Here is a 24,661-nt window from a genome sequence, read left to right on the forward strand (position 1 = left end):
CTTACCTTCCCAGACCTGAATGGTCTCCTTTTAGCTGCGGATAAATTGCCATTAACATATTAAAGTAAGAAACACTTACCTAAAGCTAATACATGGGCAGATACTATGTGAGACAGCTGTCAGCAGTAACTGGCAAATTGGACCGCCTTAATTCTGATCTGAAAAGCTAAGAATAAATGCATTTTTGGCGTATGCAACTCCTCCAGTCATTTTTAAACATTTAAAAAAAATTAAGTTTATATATAGACACTACTGACTTTTACATGCTAGATGCCTTTACATTTGGTTTTAAAACAGTCCTCAGCTGTCCTTTAAAATGAACGAAACATCAAAACACTGTTCCTCTAGCTAGTAGCATTAGCTCTCTTCATGTTCCAGCAATAACAGCACAATCTTCCTACACATAGCACCAAACCTGGCGGAGAGTAAAACACTTCTGATACGAAGATTATTTCAATTACTGCACTATGTGCAACCAGCCCATTTATTAATTTTCATCTTCACAGTTTGCTCACAAAGAATCAACTGCCATATTCTCTTTAAGCATTACAGATTTCTTGCAAAACGCTCCATGTGTCTTGACGTATCTCTCAGTAAAGCCACTGAGAAAGCCCTCCTTTGGCTTGAGTGGGACCAGAAATAAGACAACACTGAACACACCTCCGTGACATAATTTGGGGCCTGAATTTAATCAAAACACTGAAACAAAGTGTTACTGATTACAGCTGTAGACAAGTTCAGTCAAATTAGCACCAGCAAACACCGCTGCGAGAGGCCCAAGAGCCACCTGCTTTCACACTGGCAAAAAAAAGTAAACATTTACCAAGCATCTGTATGAACGGCAATCCTGTGTGTGTTTGGCTTTTGGGTGGGAATTTTTTTTTCCACTCTTTATACTGGCAGCAGTGAAGCTGATGAAGTGACAAAATGGTCAAACAGAAGAAGGAAAGGAGGACGTCATCGCTCGGCCATGATACTAGCGTGTGCCAGGCTTACGCTGGTACCCATTTGCAAAACATCATCAAGTGCATTCAAGTAGCTTGGCTTTTCCATACAAGTGCAATGGACATCTGTATGTACAAAAGCACGGAACAGAAGCTCAGCTTTGCAGGAGCATAATGTTTATCTAACAGGGAAGGGAATCGTTTTCATTAGGAAATGTCTCAAGCTTCAAGTAGGCAAGCCTGCAATTTTAACACAACTTGCAGAAATTGCCTGAGACAGCGTCTTCACTGAGATCATAACATACACATTTCTCTGTCACAGATAAATCAAGAAGTAGACAGTGTATCAATGCTCAGAAGAGATTCAGTAGTACAGGAAACCAAACCAAAATATTGGCTACTTGCATTATTTAGCAGCTATCTGTAAACACCAAGGGTGCCTAACTAGTGTGCTCTATTGAATTTCAGCCCATTATTGATGGCTTAATACTACAGGCATTTTGATTGTGCTTCCTTGACTGATATTAGTGGCTTTAGGACACCCACTTCGTATTTCTAATTAGGAAAACGAGAACAGACATTGTGCTTCTCTGGCTGACAGCAGACTGCAGGGGATGCCCCTCAAACTCTGGAACATGGGGAAAGACTGATCCCAAAATCTCATTCCCAAGGTTCTAGGCAGTTCTGAGCAGCGAGGCCCATGCAACAGACTTCGTGTTGTACGGATTAAGCATACAGTGCAGACAACTCGTAAAGCTAATAACCCACGCAGTTCCCTAGCAAATCTTGTCAATTTAATTTAAGGTGCTCTGTAATAATCTGAGATAAAAAGGGTAAGGCTGAAGGGAATCAGCCTTACAGGAAGATACAGCCTGAGCGCCCAGCTCTTCTTTCCAATCTTTCAGAGCTACCAGAGTTACGGCCAGCCACTCTTACTGCACGCAAATACAGTAACCAGAGCTCTTCCACACCATCCAGCAAAAACTCCATAGCTCTGACAAAGACCAGCTTTACTTCAGCTGCAGCAAAATGTGACATAAGATACCTACTTGTGCTAAGTTTGCAGAGGGCACACATAAGATAGAAATGCATCTATTTGATTCCTAACAATTACTTCTTTTGGGTGCAAGTTATGTGGCAAGTAATGAGCCAGAGACATCTCCCAAGCATCCACAAAGTGCACAGCAATTCCTGAGAACATTTTCCTCATGACAGAATCAAGCTGAAGGGAATACCAGTCACTGTTAAAGAGGCTCACTTCTGGACCAAGCTCCTGAACGTTTGCGGTTCTGATGATGATTAAAGTCTTGGGGCTACGATCCAGCAGTTGAATGACTGACCTCCGAATGTTCCTCAGCCGCCGAATGTACACTTCCACGGGGAAAGTGCTGAAGTGGGACCATATAGTTATGGCTATCACGGTGTTTCTCCCACCCACGATGCCATTCAGCTCGTTGGCAATGTAGCGCAGTTCACTGCTAAAGACGGTTGTAAAGCGAATGGGTGGCCCGTGACAGCGGAATTTCAGTAGGATATTGTGCTTCAGGTCCACAGACATGAAAGGGCCCACGTTCTTAGGGCTCCCCAGATTAAATTCCACCAGATCTGAAAACCCAAGAGCAAACATTAGCAAAAGATGGCATAAGAGATCAAACTATCAACAAGAGACTAAGATCACAAGGCAACAGTAGCGGTATACGAGCGAGTACTTAATTCTAAGAATCCCAGAATGAAACTGAAGATGAGCATTTTAAGTGTATTCTAAAGTGGAGCTTGTCAGTATTGAAATCTGCACGACAGCACACTATACCTTCAAAAGGCTGTCAATGTTTTTTTTAGCTTTCCCAAACTGTTTCTCTCCTGTGAAAAGGGAAATTTCTGAATAGACCCCTTCAGTCACCGCTGCCCTATGAGTCTAGAGTTCTTGGCAACCTTTCTGGCAACTTCAGGACTCCATTAAATTTAAAGAAGAATTCAACTGGTCAACATTAAGGAGTCTCAAAGTCTGCATTTCAATGCAATTGAACTACTTTGGGGTGGGAGTGAAAGAGGAATACTTACTTGGCTACTGAAATTCTGTTATTTAAGGAAAAGTTAAAATAAGGGAAACGGAAAAAAGAGCTCAAAACCAATCAACAGTAACGGAAGTCATCTGCTTCCTGAAGTCATTCTGTTACTTCACTTCATTCCAAAATTACTTAAGTTACTGGGCTCCTGCAAAGCCTTATACAAGCACCCTACATGAGTTTTGTTGTACCCCCTCATGGCCACATACTAACTCACAAGAGCAGTACTGTCCTTAACTGGTGAAACATTCTGTAGACAGTTTAACTTGTGGCTCTTTTTCCCCAAAGACCTACAAATTTCCAATGTTTGCTCAAATGTACAACTGATTGACTTTCTGTCAGCACTTCTGACCATGTTTGGCCTTCCCTCTTCCTAATGATTTGTCATCATCCAGTAAGATCAACTGTGTCTGAGATGGGAGAAATAAAGCTTTGCAAAGGTCTTTAAGGACAAAATCAAACTAAAAAAAAATATTAACCTGGAACAACTGATGTCAGATATTCAAACCACTGCCTTATTGTAGAGTCTCCAAACAAGTGGATTACTTTCCCTTGTAAGCACTTGCTTATATCATCTGACTTGTTAAAATGATGGATCCAGTGTGTTCTTGGCCTCCAGTGATCTTCATAGTAATAACCAGAAGGGGAAACTGTGGGATCTTCAGCTCTGTCCATAGTGCTTGAATCTGGAAGAGAAAATTTCTCTTAAATTAACATACAACAAACAAAGCCTCCATAACTGTCATGGCCATATATACAGTTTAAAGCGAAGTAATATGATATATAACATCAAAAACCTCAATGCAACACATTCCTGTAAGCCCAAATATTTTCCCCGCTATTTCTGCAGTGAAACCTACTGATGCTTGACCACTTATAGTCGAACTATATTTTTGACAACGATTTAAAAAAAAAAAAAAGAAGAGTATCTGACATTTTTCATATTTGGACAGAAATGCTCGAACTTGGATGCATGCAGAAGGTTTAGGGGAATATAGGTAGAAAGATCAGCAGAGTACATGATTCTTCCAGTCTGGACAGGATCCCAGAACTCAGAAGCCCCACTATTCCTCCCCTGCAAACATCTGCAATCCTCTGCGCCAAAGTGCACTTCTCCCCTCTAGTGGCCAGCCTGCCGACCAGAGAGGATGAGCAGCTGCTGTGCATTACTGACACTGCTCTACAGGAGCAGCCTCTCCCACTGCAGCACCAGACCCCAACCCCAAGGTGAAGACACGAAGGGGGCAACTTGATTCCGCTCATATTTGCTTAAAATAAATAAATCCTTCTACTGAGGAGCCCCCACACTGACACTATGCCTGCCCCAACCACATGTGCTGTAAGACTGAAATCCCAATCATAAGGACTCCAAAACTAGGAAATGCCAGAATTAGTTATTGGCAATAATTTTATTTGCCCTTTGAATATATAAATTATGTTAATTTTTAATTCCAAGGGTTTCATACTTTCTCTCTGCTATCTAGCCCCTTCCTCTTTCAGTGCCTGGGGTAGGTTGCCCTCTAAGGAGCAATTAGACACCACCAGGGAAAATCTGTTCTCCAGGACTCCTGCTCACCTTGCAGAAGCTGGACAACATGCTGCAATCAAGGGCCAGAGGTTACAGGAAGAGAAGCTGCAATCTCATGGTTACGTCAGTCAAAAATGGCCTTGTTTTTCTTAGTGTCCAGTGCGATACAAGCACACTGAACTTTCTTGAGGTCATTAAGAACATGTTCCTCCTTTACCACACATCTGTTCTAATACCTAAGGGCCTGGGAATGTGCTGACTCACAGTGGCACACAGAGAATCCCAAGGCCACTGCCTGAACAGAGAAGTTTTCTATGGGAGTAAACTGAGCAAGCACAGAGCTGCTCTCTGGCACCAAAACCAGTAGCAGGGACCAGCCACATCCATCTGTTAAAACACTTTTCCACACCTTGGCGTGGAGATTACCTGGCTAAGAAAAGCCCCTGGCCTGTCACAGCTTGCAGCTGTTTGGGAATACACACGACAACGTGGCCAAAATCATGCCAGGGCCCACGGTAACTACGTAGAGGACTGGCAGGGGAGTTCCAGCGCCCAGAGTCATCTTCTGGTGGATGCTTCATTATAACACAGGTGCAAACTATTTACACACTCAAAATCCAAACAAAACAAAAATTAATGAATAAATAAAGCAGGCCACAGGCATCTTTGAACACCCATCCCTACTTGTAATTTTGGGGCCTTGCTGTTTCTACGCAAAATTCTGTGTCTTACATCAGTAGAGGCTAGTTAAACCTTACAGGAACACAGTAAAAAGCAAACCACTGTGTTTGCGTAACACAAAGCCTATAGTGTTGATTACTACAGAAAAAGCAGTTAGAAAATGATGATCAGAGGATGATCAGAGGGCTGGAGCCCCGCTCCTATGAAGGAGGGAGTTGGGATTGTTCAGCCTGGAGAAGAGAAGGCTCCGGGGAGACCTTGTAGCAGTCTTCCACTGCCTAAAGGGGGTCTGCAGGAAAGCTGGGGAGGGACTCTGTGTCAGGGGGTGTAGGGATAGCACAAGGGATAATGGCTTTAAATGAAAAGAGGGGAGATTTAAATTAGATATAGGGAAGAGATTCTTCACTCAGAGGGCAGTGAGGCACTGGCACATGCTGCCCAGAGAAGCTGTGGATGCCCCATCCCTGGGGATGTTCAAGACCAGGCTGGATGGGGCTTTGAGCAGCCTGGGATGGTGGGAGGTGTCCCTGCCCATGGCAGGGGGTTCAAAAGAGGTGATTTTTGAGGCTCCTTCCAACCCAAACCATTCTGTGGTTCTAAAATCTTATCTTTGGATAATTTCTTAAATAATACATAGCAAATAAGGCAACAGTGCTGATGAAGAAAGAAAAAAAAAGACACAAAAGCAACCAACTAATAACATTGACTCAGCTAATCTGCATGGAATAAGAATCGTACAAAGGAGAAAAAAAAAAAAAGAAAAAAACAGCCCCATCATATGGTCATGTAATTAAAGATGAATTCATTATGCAAATTCACAACTTCAATTCTTTTGCTTCTTAAGTTTTGGTGTAAACATTTTGCATTTTTTTTTTACCTTTTTAATTAATTTTAAAATTAGGCATACAAAAAATACATAAAATAAGATATTAGAACAACCTGTAAAATTACAGTAAACCTAACTCTGACATTTGAAATCTGTGTTCAGTATCATACCAGTTTTGCTCCAGAATTCAAAGAGATATTACTTTGGGATTTTAAGGAGGAAGGTAAAAGCTCTGTTCTAAATAGTTAGAAATCAAGAATAGACAGCAGCTTATATTTCAGAAAAATGAAATTTTAAAAATAAACTTGATCTACATTCACCCGCAAACAGAAATGTATGTGCAAAAACAACAGTACAAGGAATTTAAGTATGCATCAGTCCTAAGAGTCATACACCAGCAATCTTTATTGCAATGTATTGAATTGACTTATTCAGAGCCTGTTCCTGGTAGAAGGAATTTCCCTGAGGAATATTGTGTCGTTCCTATCTACCCTTTCTAACCCATCATTAATCCTCAGGAAGCGCAGACAGGCTTTGATCATCTGTATCCTGCAAGAAGGGTAACATAATCAACTTTCAGATGTGCAGCAGTTTCTCTGAGAAAACACAGAATTAAACAAAAGCCATCTCATCTAAAGGGTCTGGAGAAAGAAGGGGGGAAATACCACTGGCCTAATAGCAGATTTTTTTAAGTGAACAGCTGAACTAAAAATCAAGAAATGCTGTAGGCTTCTTTCTTTTAAGACTTGATTGCTCAAGTCATGAACTCTACCTTTAAAATCTCCTACAGCCTTATAGAAAAACATCTGAAAACCTTTCAATTACGAAGTAATTCTCTGCGTATCACATTTTATGCAGGGTTTTTAGAGGCATAAAAAGCACACATATGAATATGAATGAGATAAATCCTTTAACTTAGCATAGACTGTGTTTTTGTTCTGTGTTTACACACCATACAGAAAACTGAGGTTCTGTTCCACAGCTTTAGGTTATGAAAACCTGTGGTAACACCAGTGATAGTAATAATTAAATGCAAATTGTCTAAAATCTATTACATTAAGTTCTTAACGAAGAAAAATAAACAGGAAATGCCTCACAGCCAGTTTTGCTAGATTAACCAGAGTGTTTGGAGGGCAGCTACTTTAAGACATTTTCCCTCTCAGTAAATGCCAAAAAAGACACTGTTGGCAAAAGAACAGAAAACTGCTTTTCTTTTTGCTTTTTTTTTTCTAAAAATCACACTTATGTATGTAATTTTAGACAAATTTGCTATTAGCCCTGAGCTTACCTTACAGTAACACCCAAAAATGTTAATCTTCAACACACAAATTTTAAAGTATATTTCCATTCCGTGCTATGAAAACAAAGATATCCATTACTACTCATGCTTCTACTTCTTTTTATAGATTTAATTATAGGTTTAATTATCAATTAGAAACAAGAACATTATGAAATTCACTTTACCTGTAAACGGCCTGGGCTTTACAATCACTGAATCAGGTCCACTGGAGAGTATCGGCCTTTTGATATTCACATCACTTGAATGCAAAATAAAATAGTAATATTATTAGGCTGTAAAATTGAAGTTAATATCACTATCACTTTTTCTTAATCCACTTCAAATAAGCACACAGGGCTCACAATAAGATTTTTTTCTATTTAAGTTTACTCCATCTAGCTGAATGCATTATGTATCAATGTCTTTAAGACCACTACCACTGTTCTGAGGCAGCATTCAAGATTTAAGAGCACTAGGACACAAATCTCATGAACATTTTCACTGGTACAAACCTAGATAAAGCTATCAAGCTATTAGAAGTATGTTATATGCTTTGAGGGATTAACCACAAGGATGGGAAGTTCCCAGCCTGTGGTGTGTGTACCACTGCCTGGAGGCAAACCACTTGCAAGGCTGTGCTGCAAAAGCAGCTCCCAGCTCTGCCTGATCTCTGTAGCTGCTTACCACAGTAAATACCTCAAATCAAGGCAGCTACCACTTTGAGCCTCCATAATCCCACAGCACATAGCGGAGCTTGCGGCAGTCCAGCACAATCGCCACCTGCAATTTTAGCTCTAGGCTGTGCTATCGGTGGTGTGACCTGCCTCTGGGGATAACAGTAGTACCAGCCAACATCCAACCCACTTCAGCAAGGTCTTCCGGCAGCACTGCAATTTGCTGAACATGGAGACAAAGCTCATCCATCCCCCTAAACACCAAGAGCCATCAGAAGTGCTTGTTTGTGGACATCAAAGAATTCTGATGATTTTGTGTTGCATCCAGATCCCTACCGTAAAACTGTGATAAAGGCAGAGTTTTAATACTAAGATCCTGTTTCAACTTTTGATGCTGTTACACAGCGAACACTCTTCTGATAATTTTCTTCATTTAAGAAATAAACTATTTGGAATTTCTATAAGCCATTTCAGTCAAGAATCTCAGAGCTGAACAAACCAAAAACAAGCTAAGGAAATGTCACATTCCCATTTGTAAGCATCACCAATCAATATAAATATCAGCCATATTTTACAGGTGATACATCTGAGCCACAGCAAGCCAAAAGATCCACTTAGAGACTTGGTAAGGAACAGTCCTGTCCCTCTCCTAATTCAACAATACAGAGCTGCTCCCCTAAAGTCTTTCCCAATCCAAGCCTCAAGTTGACATACGGACGAAACACTTCACTTCCCCACCTTTTTTGGAGAGCAAGGCAGTAGCCTACAACTACAATTCTGACACAGCACAGTAGCTGTCTAATCTCAGCTGAGGGTAGAGGCCAAAGGAGTTGCCTCATGTGCATCCATGCACTAAAGGTATTTTGAAAAAAAATCAGAATCCAGAGGAAAGAGATGACTGAAATTAATCTAATTTGATACCTTACATAACATGCACAAATAATTTCCACTTACTTACAAACTTATTGTTCAGCAGTTTGTTCTGCCAGGTGTTTTCTTCATGACAGACTTAGAGTTATGTCTAACACTTGAAAGTTGTACTGAGCATTACGTTGCCTTACATTTAAGGATGTCCTTTGCTGAGGATAAAAACAATTGATACTTTGTGCAAAAATAAGCTTAAAACCTGGACCTTTTTTTAGGTAGTTCAGACTCTGCCAAAAATAACTCTTAAAGCATTGTTATCAGTATTTCAAGCATAGGTGTGGAAACAAATATAAGGAAACAGTCCCCAAAACCACCACCAGATTTAGACAGCATACTCGTGTGAAATTTAGCAGGTGTGCCCAGGACTGAACACAAAGCATACGGAGAGGGCTACACTCAAGTTTCTTTAGTTTAACATTACTGTACTCTTGCACAGCTGGATGGAGGGGAAGAGACTATTCAACTACTCACATCAAACACCTGCTCCTTCAGGTACACTCCCCCTCTAAGGCTGGCAATCTATTATATTTGTCCAGTAACCTAAAGTTTCTCTTGAAAAAAATAAATACTTGACTGAATACCTATGAAATTAATAACATACATACCTTTGGAAAAAAAGGCTTTCCTCGTGTGTCAGAAGACCTTTTTGATATCCACCCTTGGCATGGCTGATTCGGCTGGCACAAGGGAGTTTTCGTGGCTTGTAACAGAACCATGGCTCACCCGTGTATAGATCTGTGAAGTTACAGACTGGAAGATCTCCAGGCAAGCATACGTTACACTCAGTAGTTTCTGAATACCTCCCAGACTTGAATGAGCTTTTGAAATAGACCCTGTCAGGCCTTTCTTCTCGTAAACGCAGGAGTACTTGGATCGCTTCACTTGGATGGACAAGTGTCACAGATACTTTGACCTCTCCTGGCCAAAGCAATGTAAAAAAGACTTTGTAAAGGCCATTATGGCAATCTACAATCCTTCCTGTCGCTCCAGCTTTCAGCAGAGGAGAGTGGATTCGTGCCTGTAGATAGTCTCCACCGTATTGCTTGGGTTTTCCTTGGAAATCCTTCATGCGAACGAGCACCTCTAGCTGATCACCCACCTTGAAGAACCCCCTAGGCTTCACAATCACAAAATCGCTATGTACTGGATCAGTGCTTTGTAAAAAAGCAATTTTGTCATCGGGGGGTTTTGGCCATTGTATTGCAGCAAGCAACGATTCCTGTTCCACTTGTTCTCTTTTGGACAAAGTCTGCTGCTCGTAACCACAGTAAGGCTTCCTGGTAACTTTAGTTGTCTGTGATAGAGAAGGCTGGTCATTGTTTTCTGTTATCCAATTTGATCCTGAAACCGTGTCATCATCCAGGTGCTGGGAAGGGAAAAGAATACCTGAAACTGTTCTATTAAATAAAACACTGTGAATAACAGATGTTTTCTCAAGGCATGACCCTCAGAATTGGAGTTTGTTTTACATAGTTTTGAAGCTGATCAAATGAAGCAGCTTTACTAGAACACACAAACCTATTACTTTGACTGTGAATATCTAAAGAAACAGTTGTGTGATCTGTGGTTACTCGAAGATAATTTTATCCTTCTCTAGCAAAGAGGCTTTTATATAAAGTATATTGAGTATTTCTTGAGTAGTATTGTTGCTACTAGTGCATGCTGTAAATATCAGCACTGTGAAAAAATTATGGAAGATCATATGATTAAACAGTTAAATAACTCAAATCTAATTTTCTTACTGTAATAATGCTTTAGTCTTAAAGTACTATGCTGGTTTTGCCTTGGATAGAGTTAGTTTTCTTCATAGTAGCTCATATAGTGTTTTATGTTTTAGATTTGTGATGAAAATAGCAGTGACAACACACCAGTGTTTCAGTTGTTGCTGAGCAGCGCTTACATAGAATCAAGGTCTTCTCTCTTTCTTAAGCTGCCTGCTAGCAAGTAGGCTGGGGGTGCCAAGGGAGCTGTGAGGGGACACAACCAGGACTGCTGACCCCCAGCTGATCAGAGGGAGGCCCCATACCACACGGGACTGCGCTCAGCAGTAAAAACTGGAGGTGGGGAAAGAAGTTTGCCAGGGCTGCTGCTGCTCAGGGGACTGGCTGGGCATCAGTCAGCTGGTAGGAAGCAATTACATTTTGCATCACACTTCTTTTAAAAACACATTGGTGGCAAAAGAAAACCAAAAAAAAAAAAAAAAAAAAAAAAAGCCTTTAAATTATCTTTATCTTAACCCACAAGCTGCTTGTTGTTTGTTCTTCTTTTAATTAAACTTTTGCCCTTCTGATTCTCTTCTCCATCCCACTGGGGATAAGGAAGTGAGCAAGCAGCTGCATGGTGCTTAGCTACCTAGCAGGGTTAAACCACAATGAGCACAATGAGGTCTAATAGCTGCCCAACATAATGCAAGGAAATAGGCTTTCTTTGAGACACTACGCTGCAAATTAATTCAATACACCCTTTGGTCATGCTGTCAAGGGAAGCCTGCTGCATGTAGCAGCTGTGGTCATTTCTGTGGTCACATTCCTATCACTTCTCATCTAGTTAGCTAAACTTGCACCTTGAATATACACAACATCAACAGTTAGTAAGTATTTAATTATCAGGTATATGTAACAGAAGTTATCCATATTTCATATAGAAACAAAATATGACATATCTTTTTACAAGCAAAGATGAAAACTATACAAAGTATCATTCATATGACATCAGATATTATGCTAGTTTAGACTTTAAAGTTTGTTTTTTTTTTTTTTTTAAACTGCATTATTTGCAAAGCTTTAAAAGCTGATTGTACTTACCCATATCCTACTCTCTTCTGTTCCCTTCCTCCACAACTTACTGCTCAGTAACATACTAAAATCCCCAGCACTTATATTAAACCTCTTCATTGGTACAAACCTTTCTTAATCCATATCAAACCTTTCTTAATCCATATCAAGTATCACATTCACATCAAGTAGCACATGTACATACTGAGTAGCTCCCCCTAGTATATTTACTATACTGACGACTGACTTATTGAAATAAAAATAATTGAATCTCCGAGTTGTTCAAATGTCTTTTTTTTTTTTTTGTAATAGAGGAAAGGCAAACGTAACAAGGAACAAACTAACAGGCTTTTGAAGCCAGTTACATAGGAAGTTGGTTTTGACCAGCTTAGAGTAAGAGGATATTGAGTACATTCTAATGTAGGGCAGATATAGAGAAGTTTCTGTTTGATTTCCACATTAACAGCTAAACATGAAATTGTAAACTGTTATATTTTATTTATGTTTTAGCTATAAGAGATAAATTAACAAGTACCCATGCATATACACGGTGTGCATTTTTTGTTGTTTTTCTTGTTTGTTTTGTTGGTTTGGTTTTAATTATGGTTTATAACAGAACCACACACAAATACAAACATCTCTGCATGTTACTTTTACTAACCCAGTAAATTGTAGGCAAAGCTGAGAATGAATCTTAAAGACAGATCAACTTCAAATCTCGCCTACATGCATTCTTGAATTAAGCCCAGTTTCTGTCTTTGGATACCTTCCCGTTGTCTTCCTTTCTTTTGTTCAAGTGTATACATGGCATAGATAATACTACATGGAAAGATTTTTAAAAAATAAGCATATATTTAAACACATCCAACAGGCTGGTAAGTATGTCTGAGTCAGCCAAGGAGGGATGTGGGAGAATAGGTATGTCTGCATAACTCAGGTTCAGTGTACACGCTCAAGAGAAAGTTTAAATATTTTAAGCTGGTTCTTCAAGAGGTGGGAGTGGGAAGGGGTGGAAAAGATGTATATATATATGCTTCCAAATGAACAGCAGAGACACAGCTATCTAAGAAACCCTTAAAAAACAGACCTATCACCATTTTAACTTTGTATAAATGTATTCATAGTTTTTAACCTATTCTTTCTGTCCAAGATTTGCAAGATGTTGTTTATGACCTAGCTAGCCTTTCTGAAGTCTCTCCAAGGGCGTATCTAAATCTTTCAGTAGAAAATAGTGCAGAGAACACTGAGCCAACTCACACAGTCACAAAACAAAGCAGAGAATGTAAATCAATGTTTCTCAAACAGTCTCCTACACAGACTTTCTATCACAGCACCAGGCCAAAGCTCCTCACTTGTATGCAGCTGAGGTCCCAGACAAGCACTGTCACCTCAACTCAAGCATCTTCAGGTTATGGTAAAGCAGAATTGACCACACCACAAATAACTTCCTCAGTCAGTCTTCAAGGAGGAAGGGAGGCAAAGAAAAACAAACAAACAACCTACACCACACCCTCTCCACAAAGGTAAATCCAAACCTTTTCCATATCCTGAAGGACCGTTCTTTCTGTGCCATCCTTTTTCATCCTTACAGTTCTCTTCCAAGCCCAAACAAGGCTGTATTATTGCAGAATTATATGCTAATGTGTGAAAACAAGCTATACTATGTACAGTATTCACTGGAGAAGATATTACAGAGATTCACTTTTCCAGTGAAGGCGGGGAAAGCTTCAGCATCAGTTCATATACTGAAAATCCTTGACTGGAAGAGAAAAGCTTTGCAAACCACCTTCCTTTTGGGAGTGCTTCTCAGGCTCATTTCCAAACAAGAACTCAAACTCTCCTTTCTCTATGGCATGGCTTGCCCTGAAGTGAATTGATAGCTCAGTTTACCCCCACTCCATTCCCTATCCCCTCTTTCACTGGCATTTACAAAGCTCTCTGACTCCTGCATGGTAAGAAGTGATACTCAGTCCAGTCAGAAGCCTGCCATGCCGAGCTGTGGGCTCTCTACTCTAATCAGCAGTAAAAACACAATCATATTTCTTGCGGTACGGCAGATAAAAAGCATTGCTCAAGATTTCTCAGGAGTCCTCTTCCTTTATCTTATATAGACTCTTTTACTTTTTAATGCAATCTCCATATTGAATAACACTTGCCCTGCTTTATTTTCATATGCACTCCATTCAAAATGTCTTGGTTTTGAGTGCAGTTCCTAGCATCTGTTTATTTGCTGCATCCTAAAGTTAACCAGAACACAAATGTAATCACAGAGTAATTTAATGGATGTCTACTGAGTAAACAGGCAGGACAGAATAGATTACACTTTAATTAAGCACAAACAAATCCACAAGCTGTTCCTGGCGCACAAGAGATATGCCATAAGCAGGGGAAAAAGGAAGCTGCATTTTCAGAAGAGCTAATGAAATTTTCACCTCAACTTTTCAACTTTCAGCATTCTTGCTGCCAACTAAGCAAAAACTAAGCATGATGTATAAGCCCAGCCTGACAATCACACTCTCAGAGTTATGTCCCTGCCACGTTGCCCCTGCTCATAGCAGGGGAGTTGAAGTAGATGATCTTTAAAGTATCTTGGTCTTCCAAGTCAAACAACTCTATGATTTTATCATATTCTAGAACAGTTACCGGGGACTTGTTTAGACCTGCAATGAACACTTGTCCTTGTTAAGTGCAAGAACGTAGGTGGCTGATTATAAAAAAAAGAAAGCGATGAATATTTCAATTGCTGCTGAAAAGGTGTAACTCCATCTACATTTCAAAGTCCTATATCCTCCATCAGCCATAACTGTTGGTTTGGCCTAGTACATCAGGAGCAATTGCCATAAACCTGAGTGTGTCCCAATTAACATCAGAGCAAGAAACATCACAGGAGATTCTCAGATGACAGGCATGGCAGTTTAAAAAGTAGTTCATCCAATAGAGAACCTTAATTAATGCAGCAGACAATGTTTGAAACTGAACAAACCCCATTTGCTGAAAGGCCAGTCATCTTATTTTATGTATTTTTACCAAGGACTTTATCCCTAGATGTTTTCTAAGACAGGCATGAGATCAGTTCATTGCCTTTACTGTCTCACAGCACTGAGTGGGTGTTAAGTTTCTCCAAATGTCAAAGCCAAACCTAAAAAGCCACCATCTGACAGACAAGTGTTCCAGCAATAATCAGAATAAGATGATGCACTTATCTCCTGTAGGCATCTGCATTCACCAGAAACAATAAAAAGCTTTGTTGTATAGTTCTTTTGTTCAGTTCCAGCCGTTCACACTCAACCATTCATTTGTTCTTGCAAGACACTTCCCTGTTCCTACACACTGTCTCTTTTCTAAGTATTTTTAAATAAAATAATGCTCACAACCAACCCTGAAGTGGTTCTATCGCTCCAGAGGCGACGGGTACACAAATACAAACACCCTTGTAACCTAAAACCAAGATGTTGCTCCTCAATACTTTGATCAATAACTTGATATTTTGTAACTAATTATTGAACATTTTCCATTTGCAAGTTTTTCCATGTTTGAAAAAAAAAATTAAGAAGAAAACAAAAATACATTTCTCCTGGTGCCAGAATACAATAGTCAGCTGCCAAGGAAGTAATGACTCCATACTAAGAAGCAAGTCAAACAATAAGTAGCTTATCACATTTTTTGTGGACAGCTTGATTTTATTTTCACTTTTTAAAAACAAGGTAAAAAAAGCAAGGTTCCAGACAGACATGGGACTGTTGACAGTTTATCGTTAGTAACTCAAGGACTCAAGATGGAAGATTATTAACATGAAAAAAAGTAAAGTCCTAAAGAAAAAAAAAAAAAGCCAAGGAGACTAGTTGGGGGCTAACCAAGAATTGCCTTCAAGTATTTAGCTTTAGTCAGATGAACTCAATGATCTATGGGAAGAAAAGAATATTTGATACATTTGCAAACATGTTCTCAACAATAATCGATAATAAGCCTTCCTTCTAGAGCCTGACTGGATTTCGTTATGGTTAATCTGTGAAAACTTTCTAGAACTTTTTCTGGCTGTGATCCCTACCAGAGAAGAAACAGCATAGATACCTACAGTAGTCTGCCTGAAAGCTATGCCTAAGATAGAGACAAACACCAGTTCAGGTCCATTCAGAAAAGTCGGGACAACTGAAGAGGCTAAAGTTGCATGTTACAGTGTAAAGATTTACCAGAAACACAAAACTGAGTTTGGAATATCAGACATATAAAGGTCAGCAAAGCCATGTAGATACTTGTCATGAACAGTGCCAATAAAAAGCACAGAGTGAATACCTTTACTGTGTTTTTCCTTTTGCTCTCTTAGCTCTGTCATAGCCCTATTCTCTAAGAAATGCAATTTTAAAAGAAAAAGCAATGAAATAGGCTAGGTTTCAAAATATCAAAGCTGTTCTTCATTCAACAACCTCGATGAAATAAAATAGAAAAGCAGCACAAGATAACAAAAGAACAGCTGCCTTCTACACTATACAGAAATGGCCATACTAACTCAGACTAAAGGTCCCTCAAATGTGTTACCTTACCTTCCAGTAGTTTCCAACAGCAAGTATGTGGGGAAAAATAAAGATCATGTTGTGATACTTCCTCTGAAGACTTATCCATCATCTAGCCATGTATGATTTAAGGACTTCTTCACCAGGGTTGACATCTTTACACTTAATAACTATTAATAGTTTTTTGGTTTTTGTTTTTGTTTTTTTTTTTTTTTTCTGCAAATTCATCTGGACTTTTTGAATATGTGTTTTTAATCAGCTATCCAATCTTACTACAAGGACTTCTGCAGCTTTTCACTGTATGTGGGAAAAATGTCTGCTTCCTTTGAATCAGGCATTATTTTATCTGGCAGATTTTAATTTCATGTCTCCACTAGTACTGGAAAGGGCAACAAACATCCGTTCTTTAGTTATTGTTCCTGTGCCACATGTGATTGCAGATCTCTCAGACATTTTTATTGTCTATTTGAACCTTTTCCAATCTAACTATATTTGGGGTGGGGGGAGGGGAGTGAAGATAAAGGATATTTAGAGTCCCTCATTTGCATTACTTTATCTGGGCATCACTAGCCAGGAAGAAAAAGACGTTGCAAGAGGAATACATGATTACTGATTAATGCAGCCTGAAAGTACGCCTGCACTGAAGTGATAAGTCAAACACATAAATATGCAAGTCAGACACTGCAGAGGAAAAAAGGAAAAAGCTAAGAGAAGTTGCATCAGTACAGGCGGGAGAGCAACTAGCTAGCTAGCAAATGACTCTGTAGAAAACAACCTAGGGGTTCTGGTGGACAGTAAATTGACTAGTATCAACAGCTTAGCCTTGTGACGATGAGTTAACAAGGCCACAAGCAGTCAACTGAGGGAAGTGATAATTCCCCTCAGCTCAACCTTGGCGAAGCCATATGTGGAACACTATGTCTGGTTTTTGGACACCTAGTAACAGAATTAAACTGAAGAGATCAGCTGAGAACGCCTAAGATGACTATGGGCCTGGAGTACATGACATACCAGGAGACGCTCAGGGAACCAGACTTTAAGTCTGGAGAAGACTAAAAGTCACAGCTCCAGTGTTACAGGCAGAAAGGAAAAACATTGTTCAAGCCCCTTGCAGAAGAAACAGTCTCCACTTACCTCTAACTGAAAAAAGTTATGGACCAGCACCACCACAGCCAGTACTGCCATAAGCAGGCAGAAGATTTGCAGTCTGAACGAGTCACGCCACATTGTCCACTCATGTCTTTCCCTCCCATGTTAGACGCTGCCATGATTTCCATTCACCGCAAACACGACTGTCATTGCGTCTCAGCAGTGCGCAAGTGAGTTCAGCTGACTTCCACTTCATTCCTGCAAGCACATTTGCAAAAATTATATTAAGTGCTAAAAATATTGCCAGACGTACTTTTTAACACCAAAAACATGTAAATGGTGAAACTTCGCAGTGCAAAAAGGGCTACAATAGATGTGGTAATCAAAACAGATTTGTGGCAATCTGAGCAGTACTAACTCTGTTGAGCATATCAAGGCAAAACATTATAAAGCCAATCTCATCTGCATTTGACAGAGAAACATCAAAAGAGTGAGAGATTTCTTTCTGGCAACCACACTGTGACCATCCAGCCATTGTGAGCCCAAGACTTTTAGCAGAAACCTATGGTTTTAGGCACCCCCACATTTACCTGACTGGAGATCCCAAGAAGTTGTTATTAAGGACTGAGTTGTGAAGCAAGTCTGGATAAGCAAGATAAAAGGTATTTTCTCTAACTTCCTGCTGGGGAGAGAGAAGAAAATAGCTGTAACACCTAACAGTTCAAGAGAAGATATCTACCAGAGCTGGATACACTAAAATTGAATGAAAACTTCAGAAATCTTCTCTAACGTTAGACTATCCTCTCTTAATTTTTTAATCATCCCTATTGCATCCTGTACTCTTGTGCAGCTCTAATGGTAAATACAAAACCAAAATACTTCTAGAAGAATACAAGATTGATTTCACAAAATATAATAATACCCATGCTTTTATAAAACTTAACTTTCATGTAACATGTTTTCTTGATGTTAGGTGATAGGTGGTCTGTTACAGAACCACAGACTTAGCAACTGTTGATAAACCACTTTCACAGCTTAATGCTTCTTAAGTTTGAATCTTTTATCTTGCTCCTTTTTAAAAGTGACAATCTTAAGGTAGTCATTTTGCAAGCAAAATGAGTTCCATTCTTGCAGAAGGAGAAGCTCTGAACGTGGAAACACACAAGAGATTGCAAGGAGAGAGCAGTCTCTTTAAATCCAATATTCTCAGCACTCATGCAAACATCCACTGAGAGCAACAACATAATCAAATGATTAGATAAACTTCACGGAACTTTCTGCAAATAGTTTAACTGAAAAGCTATAGTATTTATTAAGACTATAAGAATAATGTTGCATAAATTTAAATTAAACGTAACAATATATTAAATAGCAAAATTAGCTAATTAAATCATTCACTAGATGAGCACAGAGTAAAAACCTGAAATATATTACCAGATAACCAGGACAGTCTCAAAAGAGACCATATATGAAATTGCTTTATGAAGATTATATGGATTATAACTGTAGTTGCTTTGCTGAGAATTACAGAGATTGCATCTCTGACTAATGAACAAGCATCAAAAGAGCAAGACACCCATTAAAATGAAAGTATCAAACTGACAAAATGCAACAAAAATGCAGATTTGTTGGAGCAATTCTGTGCTAATGTAAAGTATTAAGCTTGCATAAAATATCAACGAGGGTTTTAAACAGTAACTGATGATGAATACACTTAAATAAATTGAAATGCTAATTTAAGACCACATATGACCATTTGAGGAACAGAAGCAAACATAACACAGAAAAAGGTAATTTCAGATTTTGTTGCTGAGAATGCTCTTCAAATCACTGAAAAGCCAGACTAATAACTTTGGAAGTTATTAGTATATCATTTGATGCACCTGGAAAGGCCATATAGACTACTCTCACATATTTTTGTTACTCCATCTAAATATTGCCTGGATCAATCATAACTGCCAAACATCATAAATAGACTCATAGACTCATCTAAGTTGGAAAAGACCTTCAAGATCATCAAGTCCAACCATCACCTTGACAAGTCATCACTAATCCGTGTCCCTTAGTACCATATCCTTAATTCCCTTGAATACCTCCAGGGACGGGGACTCCACCACCTCCCTGGGCAGCCTGTTCCAACGCATGCCCACCCTCTCTGACCTTCCAGCCAGTTTTCCACCCAGCAAATTGTATACCTGTCCAAGCCACGAGCAGTCAGTTTCTCCATGAGAATACTGTGGGAGACGGTAAAGCACTTTACTAAAATCCATGTAAGCACCATCCACAGCCTTTCCCTCATCTATTAAGTGGGCCACCTTGTCATAGAAGGTGATCAGGTTAGCGAGGCAAGGTTTGCCCTTCATAAACCCATGCTGACTGCTTCTGATCAGTCGAGTGTCCCAAATTTGCTGTGTGATGGCAGTCAAGGTGACCTGCTCCATGACCTTCCCTGGTACCAAGGTCAGACTGACAGACCCTGGATCTTCCTTCTTGCCCTTCTTGTAGAAGGAATCACATTTGCTAACCTCCAGTCAACTGGAATCTCCTCGGTCAGCCAGGACTGCTGGGAAATCATTGAAATTGTCTTGGAGAGCACTTACGCCAGTTCCTTCAGTACCCTTGGCCAAATCCCATCTGGCCCCATAGACTTATCGACATTCAAAACATGTAGGAGGTCACACAGTTTCCCATTACACTACAGGGCATCATCTCACTCCCCATCACCAACTCATAAGGCTGGGTATCTTGAGAACAGTTGGCCTTGCTAATAAAGACTGAGGTAGAAAAGGCATCAGGTACCTCAGCCTTATCCTCATCACTAGATTTCCCTTCATATCCAATGGACGGAGATTCTCCTTAAGCCTCCTTTCACTGCTGATATATTTATAAAAGCATTTTTTTATTGTCTTCTGCTACACTAGCCAAATTTAGTTCCAGCTGAGCTTTGGCTCTTCTAATTTTTTCCCTGCACAGCTTGACAACAGCTCTATAGCCCTCAGTTGTGTGCCCCTTCTTCCAGAGTTCATAAACTCTCTTTTTCTTCCCAAGCTCCAGAAGCTCTCTGGTCAGCCAGGCTGCTCCACTTTCAGTGCATCGGGACAGCCTGCTCCGGGACCTTTAAGATTTCATTCTTTGAGAAAGTGCAGCATTCCCAGATTCTACCTATCAAAACCCCTCCCAAAGGATTCTGTCAACCAGGTCTCTAAATAGGTCAAAGTCTGCTCAATGGAAATCCAAGGTAGCAGTTCTGCTCATCACCTTACGTACTTCATCAAGGATTAAAAACTCTTATCACTCTGTGATTGCTGTGCCCAAGGCACCCTCCAACCACCACACCATCCACAAGCCCTTCCCTGTTTGCAAACAACAGGTCAAGTGCGGCACCTTCCCTCGACAGCTCCCTCACCACCTGCATACAGAAGCTATTCGCCACACACTACGACAAGCTCTGTTTCCTCTTTGCTGTATTTCTGGCAGACACCTAGGAAGCTGAAGCCCCTCATGAGAACGACGGCTAGTGATCATGAGACTCCTCCTAGTTGTTTGTAGAATTTTTTATCTACCTCTTCATCCTGGTTGGTCAGTCTACAAGACACACAACAACAGAATATCAGCCTTATGGGCCATTACCCTGACTCTTACCCAGAGAGGCTCATCCCTTTCATCACCATCACCCAGCTCCACACAGTCGAGGCATTCCCTAACATACAGGGCTACCCCACCTCCTCTCCTTCCCTGCTTCTCTCTCCTGAAGAGCCCGTAACCATCTACTACAGCACTCCAGGCACGTGAGTCACCCTACCACATCACACTGAGGCCAGTCATATCATAGCTCTGAGACTTATCTAAGTCTTCCAGTTCCTCTTGAATATTTCCCACGTTGCGTGAATTTAGGTAGATGCACTTAAGTTGGGCTCCTAATTAAACTGCTTGGTTGGATGAAGTGTCTGGAATTCCTTTGTTCTTCAGGTGCTCTCCTGCTGATCCCTTTCCTGGCTCTGGGCATCTATTTCTGGAATTGAACCAATCTGAGCTGGGTGGATTGCAGTTCCCCTCCCCTCGTAACTGTATTTTAAAGCTCTTCTTCACCAGCTTGCCAAGCCTGTAACTGAAGATGCTCTTCCCCTGCTCATACATGTTTAACGTATGAGAGAACAGAGCTGTCTTGCTGAGAAAAAATAGTTTTTGCTCAAAAAAAATCATATTTCTGTAAACATCATATTTCCTAAAACAAGCAGTTACATGGTTTTAGAGCTTTTTTTAGTAAAGGCCCTAGCATACTTTCAGTTCCACCAGCCATGAATAATAGATCTAGTTCATGTTTTATATAATAGAAGTGCACAAGTATGACAAAAAGCCTTAAATTCTCATCCTATCCTTGGAGTGTTTTCTGGATCCATCCACCTAGGAGGCAGAAAATATCCTTGTAAACAACAAAGGGGAAAAAAAAAAAAAAGAAACAGCATATACAAATGCATATATATTTATATATACACATGCTGTATATATATATATATAAACAGAGGGGTTTTTTTCAGTAAAGTCTCATATGTTGATGATGCAATTCCAGTGAGACAAAATAACATACAGTTAAGACTTGTTAACGGTAAAATTAATTTTCATTTTATGCAATAAACCATGGATTTTTTTAAGGTAAAAATAAACAAATAAATAAAGCTTCTCACTTCAGACTTATAATTTTGAATTTTCTGCTTTTCAAGTGCTACTCCCGTCAGCTTTGCTCCACTCCAAGTGACGGCAGGCATCACTTTGCGCAAGGTTAGCAGCAAACACAAGCCCAATGCCATTTTTATGCCCGGTTTTCAAGTTCTCTGATGCAGTTAGCGAATTGCCTTTGAAAATAAAGTCATTAAACGCTGTCAGCGCTGCATCCCAACACTTTTCTAAGCAAATAAGCTCAGCGTAGCACACACTAGCACGGCCGCTTCAAAGACCTGCAGCGAAGATCCTTAAGAAAAGCCACTGATAGTGGCGATGGCCACGGAAGAGCACATCGGGAGGGATTTTGGAGCGGAGCCTTGCCCCAGCAGCAGCAGCAGCAGCAGCAGCGGGCAGAGGTCACCGCGCGGCACCCGCCGGAGCCGGGCAGCGCTGCAGCAGCTCCCGCAGCAGCTCCGGCAGGGGAAAACGCCGCACACCGGCACCGAGCCCGACCCCTGCGTGAAGCCCCCGACCCGGGGACAGGGGAAGCAAGCAAGCCCGCGGTGCTGCCGCCGGCAGCGCTGTCATTAAGCCGCATTGCCCCCCGGAGCCGAGCATCCCCCCGAGCATCCCCCCCGAGCGTACCTTCCCCTGCGGCTCGCATCCCGGCTGCCCCGGCAGGAAGCACCTTCCGCCGCCCAGACAGAAACCCAGCACCGGCAGCCCTCCTCCTCTTCCTCCTCCTCCTCTTCCTCCTTCTCTTCTTCCTCCCTCCTCCTCTTCCTCCTCAGGCCGCCCGGCTTCCCCCCCGCCGGAGTTTCTCTTCCCCACGGCGGCCCCGCGGCCGCAGGCCCTCACCGGGCCATGAGGAAGGAGAACATGAGGAGGAGGAGGCGGCGGCGGCCCGTCCCCTGTCCCTGTCCCCTGTCCCCGTCCCCTGCCCCTCGGCCCGCCCCGCCACCGCCCCTCCTTCCCCCGGCGCCCCCGACCCCATCCGCCGCTGCCATGGCGCCGCCGCCCGGCCCCGCCCGCCGCCAGAGGCCGCCCCCTGAGGGGCCCTGCGCTGCGGCGGGAGCTGCGACCGACAAGAGCGAGCCCCAGGGGAAACGTGAGGGTGAAAAAGCACCAAGAGGGGCCTGAGAAGCGCCCCTGATATTTTGGAGCCGCACCAGGCCCCTGCGGGTGGCTGGTGTGGAGCACTGCCTGCCAGCGCCTGTGTGGGGTGGCGTTACCAGTCCCGAGCCCCGAGCCCTGCGCAGGGACAGGGCTCTGGCAGGACAAATTTCAGCAGTGTCAGCCCTCGGTGTTAAGGAGAGAAATGGGAAAAATGAGCCACGGTGGCAGCAGGACTTCAGTGCTTGAGGGCATGCACGCAGCCAGAGTGGAGCCTAGCCCCAGTGTCACAGCCGTGTGGCACTCTGGGGCTGGTAACAAAACCCCGACAAGGGGATTTGCCGTCACACATAATCGCTTTGTAAGTTTGGGATAGCTTTTTCCAAAACATCCACATACTAGCTACTGCTTGCATGTGTACAGGTTAAAGGCACACCTATAAGTTTACTAAGGAATTGTTGGCTCACTTCTTCACAATTAAGTTGAAAACATGCAGCTGAAATACTGCCACAAGCATAATATTTGAGCTATTATAAACTTTAACTACTTGCTCTTGCATGCTGCCACATTAGCCATAGCTATTTGGAATGAGTTAAGGGACATGGCTGCTACTTTTCCTTTCCACACATTGCAGCAGTGATTATGTGGTAGAGATGGAAAACAAAGCCACAACAGACACCAACTTTTATTAGTACAATATGCTACCATTCAAGGATATGGAAACTTATCTTGCTGTAGAAACAAATGCTAAAAAATATTGTATCTTGAAAGATCCTTTGTATTTTTTTCCCTTTATATTATCTACCACATTTATAGCTGTCTCATTACCTGTTCACCTCTCTTTCCTGAGCCACACTGTGCTTCTAAATCTCCTACAGACTCCTCAGGTTAAAGTGAGGCCTGAGGCAAAACTATCTAATTAGTGCATTAAATGTTAGGCATGAGCCTCTCTCTGTAATATAACTGAAGTGATGTTAGGGGTGAGGGGATGGAAGATGAAACCACCACAACCATCTGGGCTCTTCTCAGAAGAAATAAATACTCCTGTGCTATTCTCTGCCTCATTTTACAGTTCACCATCCCTCAGGGACGAGGAGGGATCCCCACACCCACTTTATCCATAAATTCTTAGGTTGTTACTGTAATTAGCCTTGATGAAGGCCTAACAATAAATCAAACGTGCTTCTGTAATCTCTGAAGTGGTAAGTCCTTGTGCCTAACAGGCCATATATTGATCCCCGAACATCTGCCCCCATGCTCTTGGGACCTTGTAAAGGCTGTTTGCTTTTCAGTTATTTGAACATCAAGGGCTCTGGTAAAGGCTGCTCCACATGCAGCAGCTAGATTTCATTGGGCCCTGAAACCTACAGCTTCAGGAGCTGCCACTCCACTTCACTTCACCTCACATCCCTCCTGGAAGGGTGTAGCATGTTGTGATGAGTACAGAAAAATCATGGAAAATAATATTTGCTTGTTTCTTTCTCCCCCATTACGTGCAGAATGGTGAAGTTACGCTGGGCCCTTGACCCTACTGTCCTCCTCTCACCAATAATACACAGTATATTCAGTAATGTATCAGCAATGAGG

At 41.4% G+C, this 24,661-nt stretch overlaps 1 protein-coding gene across 5 annotated transcripts; it reads right to left on the reverse strand.

Moving 5' to 3' along the window:
• Nucleotides 1-664: 664 nt before the first annotated feature.
• Nucleotides 665-22,872, reverse strand: NXPE3 (neurexophilin and PC-esterase domain family member 3). Of its 5 annotated transcripts, none has more exons than XM_084521876.1 (8): nucleotides 22,607-22,872; nucleotides 21,985-22,152; nucleotides 17,890-17,978; nucleotides 17,345-17,557; nucleotides 9,531-10,291; nucleotides 7,510-7,583; nucleotides 3,490-3,696; nucleotides 665-2,549 (listed from the first exon to the last, which is right to left on the reverse strand). In XM_084521876.1, the coding sequence occupies exons 4-8, from the start codon at nucleotides 17,435-17,437 to the stop codon at nucleotides 1,999-2,001; spliced, it is 1,686 nt and encodes a 561-aa protein (XP_084378002.1). In that variant the 5' UTR covers nucleotides 17,438-17,557; nucleotides 17,890-17,978; nucleotides 21,985-22,152; nucleotides 22,607-22,872; the 3' UTR covers nucleotides 665-1,998. The 5 variants fall into 5 exon arrangements, with proteins under 5 accessions (XP_084378002.1, XP_084378003.1, XP_084378000.1 ...); XM_084521877.1 differs by having other exon boundaries at nucleotides 17,890-17,981; XM_084521874.1 differs by lacking the exon at nucleotides 21,985-22,152.
• Between the last annotated feature and the right edge of the window lie 1,789 nt (nucleotides 22,873-24,661).

This window comes from Aythya ferina (assembly GCF_964211825.1).
Source record: "Aythya ferina genome assembly, chromosome: 1".
NCBI lineage: Eukaryota > Metazoa > Chordata > Aves > Anseriformes > Anatidae > Aythya > Aythya ferina.

Excerpts from the sequence above, each read along its gene's own strand:
- NXPE3 (XM_084521878.1), bottom strand. The coding sequence starts at position 17,437 with ATGTGGCGTGACTCGTTCAGACTGCAAATCTTCTGCCTGCTTATGGCA. Across the intron at positions 10,292-17,344 it reads ATAACTTTTTTCAGTTAGAG|CACCTGGATGATGACACGGT; the intron begins GTAAGTGGAGAC and ends TTCCCTTCCCAG. Across the intron at positions 3,697-7,509 it reads AAAGCCCAGGCCGTTTACAG|ATTCAAGCACTATGGACAGA; the intron begins GTAAAGTGAATT and ends TTTCTCTTCCAG.